Raw genomic sequence first — 9,915 nt, 5'->3', positions numbered from 1 at the left:
TCTTTCCCTCTGTGCATGGACTTTTTCTACTGATGGGAGCCAGCTTGAAGTCATGTCTCTGAATGCAGCTCACTGAGGTTTACTGTCAAGCTTTGGAAAGGGGAGGGAACTGCTTTAGTAAGAAGATGAGAATTAGCCTCTGATTAATCAGTGGCCTTTTTATTCCCCTCTGCCAAGCAGATCTAAGAGCAGAAGGCTTGTTTCGGGTGCCAGGCAACAGCATCAGGCAACAGATCCTAAAGGACGCTCTGAACAGTGGTACAGATATTGACCTGGACTCTGGGGAGTTTCATTCCAACGATGTGGCCACCCTGCTTAAGATGTTCCTGGGTGAATTACCAGAGCCACTGCTGACACACAAGCACTTCCATGCCCACCTCAAAATTGCAGGTGAGTGAGCAACAAGAGGCAGTGATGAGCAGAGGGAATGGAGCCAGCCTCCTAGAAAACTGGTAATGCTCGGAGCTGCACGCTAGGCCACAGAAATGTAATCCTTAAAGGCAGGGTGAGAAGGAATCTTCCTGTCATCTCAGCCTAATGGTGGAAAGACTGGAACTGAAAATCCTAAGGAATTGGACCAAGTCTGTCTAGCCCAGTCTTTTCTCTCCAGCAATAAACAGATGCCTGCAGGAGTAGAGCCCACATTGGTAACCTGTGTCTCCATCCATTTTAAGTCTGGGGGTCTCCTGAGCAAGGTGTGGTTTCTATGTACTTAACTGTTATTGAACTACCTTATGGGAACTTCTTCCATCTTGCCTTCAACCCATCACAACTCTTAGCTACTGTGTTGTCCTGTGGGAGGAGTATCACAGATTAACACGTCAAGTGGGGAGTTTGGGAGCTGGGGGGAGAGAGGTGGAGGGCTGAGAACTGAGCAGCAGTTTGGAGGAGATCTGCATGTGAAGAGGGAAGGGTAACCAGTTGCAATAGGCCTGCTGTTAGGGAAGTAAATATATGTCCTTGATGTTCTGCCCTGTGATTTGGCAGACTTGACGCTGTTTGATGAGAAGGGGAATAAGACCAGCACTCCAGACAAAGAACGCCAAATTGAAGCCCTCCAGCTGCTGTTTTTGATCCTTCCTGCTCCCAACCGCAGTCTGCTCAAACTGCTGCTGGACTTGCTCTACCAGACCGCCAAGAAGCAGGACAAGAACAAGATGTCTGCCCACAATCTTGCCCTCATGTTTGCACCCCACATCCTATGGCCCAGAAATGTGAGCAATGCCTCAGTATCTGCGGGTGGGATATTGCAAGGTAGAAAGCAGAGGCCTGGCAGGCCTACAGGGGAAGAACCGAGATGGGAAGATACGGTACTGACACAGTGATGTGAGGGTTGGAGGCTGGGATGGTGAGGTGGAGCTTCCTGGCAGGACTCAGTCCTAGTTTTCAGTCCAGACCTGATGTAGGTCTCATTTGCAACTGATGCTTCATCTTTTTCAATAAATTTGAAAAAGCAGGACAGTCCTGCTTCTTTTAAGAATGGCAACTCCAGACAAACCTTGCAGATCTCTCGGCAAGATTTCTTGTACTGCTGGTGAACTGTTTGGCCCCAGAGTTGTCTTGTTCTCCTCCTCTCAGAGCAGCTTTGGCTCTGTGAGCTCTGCTCGTGTGTGTGCTGTGAGCTCTGCCTGCTTATCTCCTCAGAGCAGGTCTCCTGCTGAGGCACCATGTGTGTCTATGTCCCAGAGACAGCAAGGGCAGCAGAGACCCTTCTTCCTCCCCTTCTAACTGCTGCGCCTTTGGCTGTGTCCCCTTGCCAGGTGACAGCAAATGACCTTCAGGAGAATATCACGAAGCTGAACAATGGAGTGACCTTCATGATCAAACACTCTCAGAAACTCTTCAAGGTAAGCGTGCTGTGGGGTCTTGCTCTCCCTGCCCCTTCATCAGGGGACTGAATGCCCCTTGTCCAGACAGATAGCAGGTGTTCAAGCACATATTCTGGGTGCTCTCTTCTGTGGTAGGAGAAGGAGGATTTCTACAAGAAACTGTTCCTCTAGTGACTAGGGAGGAGGTCTTTGCTGGGCAGGCAGCCCAGGAGGAGGAAGGCAGCCCCGGAGGTGGCTTTGTGCTGGGCAGGGAAGAAGCACGGTGCAGTGTAACACCACCCTCTGCTGGTCACCCAGCACCTGCTGGTGGCTGGGAAACCTGGGTCCTGGGGGCAGGTAGTGACCGGGCTACCCTCAGGTTCTGGCAGGATACGGAAAGCGAAGGGGCTTGTCCTGGATGAGTGCTGCTGAATCCCTAACACAGCAGGTCATTTTGCTGTGAACTCCTCTGCAAGCAGTAGTCATCCTGCTGCTGTTACAGGCACAGCCTGCAGTCTTGGGCCTCTGTCTGGCTCAGAGTGGGGTGCTGTCAGGAGGCCGGGGCTGTCTGCAGGTTCCCCCAAAGAAGCGTTTCTGCACCAGGCAGTCTCTTGACTTCTCAGGACCTTCCTGGTCACTGTAGGCATCTGCTCTTTGCAAAGTCCTCCCATAGAAAGTTCCTCTTCTGCCCTCTTTGTTAGACCCCTGTTTGGCCAGCTCAGAGCTGGGGGAATTGCTTGGAAAAAGCTTCTGCGGAACCCTGCTCTTACTCTGTGTTCCACTTGTGCCAGTTGCCTGCACCAAAGGGAAGCTGTGAACAGGGACTGCACTGGGGACATGAAATCCCATTGCTTTGTCTGCCCTGAACAGCTGAGTCTTGATGGAAGTGGCTTTTGTGGTATGGTTGAAGAGCACCTCTTGCAGGAGCTGCTCTTGCCCCAGGGCCAAACATACTAAACATGCGCTTGGTCTTTTCTCTGCTCATCATCCCAGGCCCCAGCGTACATCCGGGAGTGCGCCAGGCTGCACTATCTGGGATCCAGAGCCCACACATCAAAGGTAAGGCTAGCAAATGCAGCGCCTGCCCTCCACGAAAGGGCAGAGGCTGTGATACTGTGGAGGGATCCTTGTGAGTGAAAGAAGCTGAAAACAAACCAAGTCATGAAAGAGGCTCTGTCAGAGAGCAGGAGTGAGGGAACCATATGGTGTGGTAGTGCAGGTGGCTGCATTAGGGAAATTGGGCAGAGTTGAAGCATCTGTTAATCAAAAGCACAGGGAAAGCTACCAGCCCCTGTTTAGTGGCAAACCTGCTCCCCCTGCCCAGTCAGTACATGCAGCACCTGCTCCTTCATGGGGCTGTGCCTTCCAAACAGACAGACGGGCCTGCTGTGGTGGCCAGGCTGGGATAAAGGCTACTTGCTGCCACTGGGACAAGATTCATCTGTGTCTTGCCAGCACATGCTTCCCTGTCTCATATAGCTGCAGAAGAGGGAAGATGCATTGCAAGGAGCTGCACTGACCCTTCTCAAGCCTGGAAGGGCTTCTGCAGCTGGCATCCAGGAGGGGAGGGAAGAAGCAATGGGGTCACCTTTGTATTGCTGTCACCTCTTCCTGGCACAGGGCCTGCTGGTGCAGTGCTGCTGCAGAGGGGTAGGGAAAACACAGCCCTGTGCATTTGCTGGGGTTGAGGCAGCTCACGAGACTCTTCCCAGCCTGGCTCAGATGGGTGGCTCATTTGGATTAAAGCATGGCAAGCAACTGCTGTCTCCGCTTTCCCAGGACGACCTGGATTTGCTGACATCTCCTGGCTCCAAGGAGCTGCAGCCCCTCAAGTCTCAGAAGCGAAGCCGGCTGGACACTTGGCATCAGGAGGAGACCCAGCAGCGCACAGAGGAGGCACTGAAGGAGCTCTTCCGCCATGTCCACAATATGCCTGATTCTGCAAAGAAGAAGAAACTTATCCGGCAGGTAGCGTGGGGAGGAAAGATATCTTTGGGGTGTGCTTGTCGGCACAATCCTGGGCATGGGGCCTTCTTGAGAGCTGCTGAGGAGAGTGGACTTTGGGCTGTCTAAGGGGCAGAGCTGTAAGAAGGCGGGGGAGGAGGCCGTGTATCCTGGATGTGGCTGACTGTGGAGCTTGCTGCACCAAGCTGTGCTTTGGGCTCTGTTTTCCAAGCCAGGGACTTGCCAGCCAGCAGTTCCCCAGTCCTGATCATAGCCTTGTTGAGCTTTCTTCCTCAGGAAGGGAAAAGTCTTGTCCCCTTTTGCCTGCAGGGGGTGGACAAATTGGTCTCCTCTCAGTCCTGTAGGCACTCCCAGCCAACCTGCTGCTCCAGAGAGACTGGGTGGCATGGTCAGCACCGGCCCTGGGTGCCAGCCTCCAGCTGCTGCCCAACCCCTTTTCTGCTCCAACAGCTGCTGCTTTTGGCTAATCTGGTAGCGAGCACAAAGCAGCCTCACACCCAAGCTCACTGTAATCCTGGGTGGGAGACATGGCCCTCCTTTGCTTTCTCCTCCACGCAGCTCTGAGCTGCTCCTCCGTTTTGGGGTGCAGAAGAGACAAACTGAGTTGTAGGTAGAGCAGCACACAGCAGCAAGGGACTGGTGTAACAGTAATGGTGCTAACATACTGCTCTCATGTTTCCTTCTAGTTTAATAAGCATCCTACAGCTCTCACTCCTGGCTCTGATGTACCCACATCCCCAGCACCGCGACGCACCCGCTCCCGCTCCTTCAGCGGCCTCATTAAGGTAAAGGCAGCCTCTGACCCATGCTCTCTGCTGTGAGTTTCTGATGTTGCTCCCTGCTTCTGCCTTGCCCTGGCTTGAATGAGGCCCTCAAAGGGTAGGGACTGTTCAAAGTATTGGCTGCCAAAGAACACAGAAAATGCAGCACAGTGACAATAAGCCGTGTTAGTATAAAGCGTAATTATCTACAAAATGCATGGCTGTAGGATCTATGCATCTTTCTGAAAGTTTGGTTGCTTCCCAAGATGAAATGAGGACTGACAGGGAGCTGGTCTGTTAGTGCACTGTAGGCTGCCCCACAGCAGCATGTACCTGCTTCTGGCAGGCTGGGTTCCTGGCCAGGCCTCGGGTCAGTTCCCAAACCTTTTTCAATCAGGCAGGCTCAGCCTAGTGGCACGGTATTTCAGTTGGTTCTGCTTTGCAATCTGTGTCCCAGCTTGGCTTCCTTTTTTCTTTCCCAGCATCCAACTGTTTGCCAGCAATGCGTCCTGCTCCTTCCCTTTCTTTTTCACTTTGCACTCTAAGCACTAGCCAACAGCCCTCTCTTCTTATGGCAGCGGAAAGTTTTGGGAACTCCGGTTATCCTGGAGAGGAAGAGCAGGGATGCCACACCGGAGCCCGAGCGAGTCAGCAAAGAGAATGTCCACCTGGTAAGGGCTGCCCCCAGCACTGCTGAAGCTGCTGGTGGGGGAGCATGTGAGGGGAGTTTGAGTGCAGCTTGAGCACTCATTTCAGTGATCCTTGGGGGGCTGCTTGCTGTTCTCTGCACAAGAGGTTTCCAAGTTTCTTCTGTATGATCAAATAAGGTCTTAGGAAGCTGCTGTGAGGAGAAGGCAGCATCGGGACAGGGGTGGCAGCACTGGGCCTCCACTCCTGTCATGTCCCTCTGGCTGTGTTCCTGCCCTGGGGCATTGGCTTGTGCCCCCTTCCCTCTTTCCCATCCTCCACAAGTTGTACAGAGCCTGCTGCCCATGAGTAGTAGGGCTGTCCCATGGCCCAGACAAACGAAGATTTGGGTGGTAGCTGCTCTCTGGTGGTACAGGCTGCTCCCAGGGAAGGCTGTGGATGCCACTTAATTCCCCAGCTCTCTACTCCTATTCCCCTCTCTTGTCCAGTTACAGAAATGTGGATCTCCAGCTCACATGTCCCAAGCGAAGCTGAAATCTTTGGAGGGCCGGAAAGAGGTGAGACACACACACGGGCCCATTCCCCTTCCTGGGGGGAACCTGGCCTGCTGGGCTCGGGCACCTGCAGAGGTGATGCCATGCACGCAAGGCTCCAAGGCAGCTGCGGTCCCCTGGTTGTAGCAGTCTGCTCTGTGCTGAGCTGCAGGCAGTTGGCTTGCTGGAAGCTGGGCCTTGAAGGGTTTTGCCCAAGCAGGTGTGTACAGCCCCCCTACAGCTGGCAGGCTGGCTGTTGTGGGGAGCAGAGGGAAGCTGGCAGCACAGGGTAGTGCTAGCAGCCTGTGAGGGTGGCGGTGGGACAAGAGGTTGGTACGGCCCAAGGCTGACTGCTGTGTTTGTCCCAGTCTGCTCACTGCCTCTTGTCTAGTGCTCTGCTTTGGTAAAAGGTGGGGGAAGCAGACTCCGGGGGGAATCCTTGCAGGGGGAAGACGGCACATCAGCCTTGCATGGCATTCTGTGTCTCAAGCATTCAATTGCTCTAATTCTCTGCTCCAGGAATCCTGTAGACGCATGCGAGCCCACCTGCTTTCCAAGGATTCATCATCCCTCTGAATCGCCTCTCACCAACGCATGGGTGGGGAATGCCCAGCCTCGCAAGCTGTGAATAGTGTGCTGCACTGAGAGGGGAGTGCTGCAGGCTCACGGCAACCCTCACCAACATGGCAGCGCTCTTGAAACTGGACCTTTGCAAAGACTGCAGGGACTTGTTTCTTTCTGTATATAAATTATATTTCATTCTACTATGGGGCAAACCACTATCTAACCAAAACTTGTGCAGCATGTCTGACCTGCTGGCTCTGGGAAGAGCTGAAGTGCTTGCTTACATGGAGAGCCCTGTGCATTGCGGGGCCCTGTGTGCACTCCCTGCTTTCTCTGCAATGTTGCTAGGCTGTATTTTTTTGCTCTTCTGCTCTGAGTTTTTAACACATTGGCTTGTTTTTTCTCCCTCCCTTCTGTTAGCAGTGAGAATGATGGACTCCAACCTTCACCTGCATCCTGAGAGCTAATCTTACCTCCAGGCCTCCCCTGGAGCCATGCCCTCCTCTGCTTCCTCTGGGCTCCATTTTGCCCTGCTGTCCCCAAAGGGCTGGGGTGCACAAACGGTACAGAGCACGGGATGGGCCTGGGAGAAGAGGAGAGGCTCTGGGTGCCATCATTTCAAACGGGGCCAGGGGAAATCAGCTTTCCCAATAAACTTATCCATCTGTTTCAGCTTGAGCTGGAGGCAGCCCTTGCTCACTGCTTTCATGTTTCCGTGGCACAGGTCTGCCTGGTGAGCAAGGAGTGTCTCTGCTTTGTATTCCCCCAGGGAGGCTTAGCTGAGCAGGGCAGTAGGCTGGCAAAGGCTGTCTGGGGCAGGACAGCCCAGTCTTTGGAAGCTGGGGTGTCTGGGGCAGGCAGAGCCTGGTGGCTGTGTGTGCAGCATAGGAGCAGCAGCAGCAGTGTGAGAGGTGAGGGAGGGCTCTGGCCATTTGTGATCTGCTGCAAATGGTGCCAAAGGCTTTGGCTTAAGATATCTGGATGGCTGGTTGGGCAACTGGCTGATTAGTCATTAAGCTGGGGGAAAGGGCTGGAGCTAGGTTCAGCTCTTTGGCCTGAGCTGCAGAAATGAGATGAAACTATCTAGGTATGGGATAAACCCCCATCACAGCTGGCCAGTGTCAGCTGCCTTGTTAAGCTAAAGTGCTCCAATAAGCCAATCTTGCCAAGTACCTGTCTGCAAGCACTCTGGGGTAGGAAACACACAGGGTCACTACTGTGAAATAAAGATTTAATCAGCTGGGGAACCATCTAAACACTTCACAGCCCTTCTTAGAGAAGCAAATAATCTCTGGAATCCAATTATAATTGTCTTCTAATCTTTAAGAACCAGCAGCTGGCAGGAGTTATGAGCTCTGTCCTTGACAGCTTTTTGAGACTGCTCATGGCAGGAGGTGTGAATATTGGGATGTGAGCAGGGAGTTCAGTCGGACTGGCTAGAGCTGTCAAAACAGGGCATCGGAGCTCTGTGCAGCTTAGCTGGCATTTGACGCTTTTTAACTGTGATTTTTTTTTTCTTGAGTTACAAAGCTATGTGTCTTGTGTTGCTCTGTCTAAAGGGATGTTCCTGGTACTTTATCGGGGGTGCCTGTCCCCAGTCTGACCCCAAATTGGAGGAGCTGCCTTGAAAATGTAGGGGGTAGCAGAACTGTAGATGTGTGAGTTGGGAGTTGCTGGTGTTAGGAGCCTCTGTCGCAGCAAAGAAGGAGCTCTGGTTCTTCAGGGATGGGCGGGAAAGGATGCTGTGAGGAAGGGCAGAGGCTGTTTGCTGTAGCAGTAGTATGTGCTTTTGGATGTGTCTATAACCATTCCCTCTGGAGGCTGAAGCTGTCTATGTGCTCTCCTCCGAAGGGCATGGTGTGTTTTGCTGACTGCAATTCTACCCTGCCCCTGCAGTCTGCTGTTAGCAGAGACCTGGGGAGCTCGGCTTCGCCTCTGAACAGAGATGAGGCAGAACCGAAGGTTGAGCGGCAGTGCATGGAGAGCTGGGTCTGGTCCTGCTACCTCTGCTCTTCCTTGCACTGGGGGCGGTTGCTGGGTGAAGCATTTGTTCATCCCATCCCTCCTCTCCCCACTGCCCCTAGCTTTCCTGGGCATGTATCTCTGTATAGGTGTCTGCTTGGCGAGGCAATCTTGTTCCTAAGACTAAATACGCTGCTGCTGTATAGATGAGAGGAACATAACTCTTCTCTCCACTGTCCCCCCCTTGCTGATGGCTCTAGCTTGGGGACTCTGGCTTCTGGCACAGCTGAGATTTGCTTAGCTCTAAGAAAAATTATCTATGGGGCATCAGCTGGCATTCTGCATGGCTCAGATGCCTTCCTCGCTGAAGGGGTGGGTGCAGTCTCCAGGCAGGGCAATCCCAGGAAGGGTTTGGTGCCTGGGGCTTTAGTCTATGGTGCTGTCCTCCCTGGGCTGGGGATGGTGGTGTCTAACAGATTTGGCCTTTCAGACCCTTGGCTGTTGGGAGTCCCAATGTGTTCACGCTGTCTCACAGGCATGGGGGAGTTTTAGTCAGCTTGGATGTGTCTCGTTTGTCTGCCCTGTGCAATGACTCACAAGGATGCTTCCTCCCAGAGCAGCTACTAACTGTTCCCAGAGTCTGTCATTTCCAAAGTATTTTTAATCTTTGTCCTTATTTATATATGCTATGTATGTACTGTTTCAGACTGCTGCCTTTCTGTGTGTTCATGTGAAAACCCCATATTAAATGCTTTTATTTTTAGTGGTTTTGCTCAGTGGCTTAAGCAGTTTCATTGGGACAGCGAGGGCTTGGTGGTGCATCCCCCTTCAGAAGGAAGGAAATCCCTGCTCAGAACCCCAGAGCTCCTACCTGTAAGTGCAGGGGTGCTTGGTGAGGCACTTGCCCACCTGCAGGGACAGCACTGGCCTCCCATGGCACTAGGGCTTGTTCCCTCTCCAGCATCCTGGTGTGATGCAGGGTGCCCAGACGGGCTGTCTTTCCCTCAGAGGTATGAAGTTGGACCTCTTCTTTTCCTGTCTTCCCCCCTGCTGTCATCCAGGGTGATGGGAAATCAGGTTTACAAAGAGCACTTTATATAAATAATGGATCAAATGAATACATTTTTCTCTGTAGAACCATTCTTCTCTCGCCACTCTTGGCTGCCGAGGGAGGATGGTTCCTGCTTGCATTTTCTTTTCCTCCTCCTTAATAATGGCATCTCAGATTTTATGCAGATTATTTCTCTGTGAAGTTCTTCCACATTTGAAATGCCCTGGGCTTGCCTGCCGTGGCTCAGACGCTCATTAACATCCTCGCCATGCAATTGAAAAACAAGCAGGAGAAGCAAGTGGCATGGTACGTTTGAAACCAGCTCTGCCTTCCTGCAGGGTGAGCTTTGAGCTGGTGTCAGTTGGGTGTCATGGGACTGGTGCACCCAATCTCCCCGGAGCTCGGGGAGCGGGAGGGGCCGGGCCTCTGTGCACTTGAAAGTGGGCATGGGAGTCCAGGGAGACATTTCTGTTCTTGAAAATGTTGAACAAAGGAATGCAAAAACTCACAATAGCTATTTTGAATACTGCAAACCCAAATATCACCTCCCTGATAAGCTGTGATGCAAAGTGACAGCTTTATATGGCTTACATAATTTAAAAATGAATAGTTTTTAGCCCCTG

General features: G+C 52.5%; 1 protein-coding gene across 1 annotated transcript in view; it reads left to right on the top strand.

Moving 5' to 3' along the window:
* ARHGAP19 (Rho GTPase activating protein 19) overlaps window positions 1-9,079 on the top strand; it is a 16,867-nt gene extending 7,788 nt beyond the window's left edge. The window contains exons 4-12 of the mRNA XM_035889033.1: window positions 181-390; window positions 988-1,214; window positions 1,761-1,847; window positions 2,802-2,867; window positions 3,588-3,776; window positions 4,460-4,558; window positions 5,113-5,205; window positions 5,671-5,739; window positions 6,235-9,079. Of these exons, the coding sequence (XP_035744926.1) occupies window positions 181-390; window positions 988-1,214; window positions 1,761-1,847; window positions 2,802-2,867; window positions 3,588-3,776; window positions 4,460-4,558; window positions 5,113-5,205; window positions 5,671-5,739; window positions 6,235-6,291 (1,097 nt within the window). The 3' untranslated portion in view covers window positions 6,292-9,079. The remainder of the gene's footprint in view (window positions 1-180; window positions 391-987; window positions 1,215-1,760; window positions 1,848-2,801; window positions 2,868-3,587; window positions 3,777-4,459; window positions 4,559-5,112; window positions 5,206-5,670; window positions 5,740-6,234) is intronic.
* Window positions 9,080-9,915: the final 836 nt, after the last annotated feature.

This window comes from Egretta garzetta, unplaced genomic scaffold, assembly GCF_000687185.1.
Source record: "Egretta garzetta isolate BGI_Z169 unplaced genomic scaffold, ASM68718v1 scaffold472, whole genome shotgun sequence".
In the NCBI taxonomy this organism is placed as follows: domain Eukaryota; kingdom Metazoa; phylum Chordata; class Aves; order Pelecaniformes; family Ardeidae; genus Egretta; species Egretta garzetta.
Note: the sequence above shows the minus strand (reverse complement) of the source record. Positions and strands in the feature narration are given on the sequence as shown.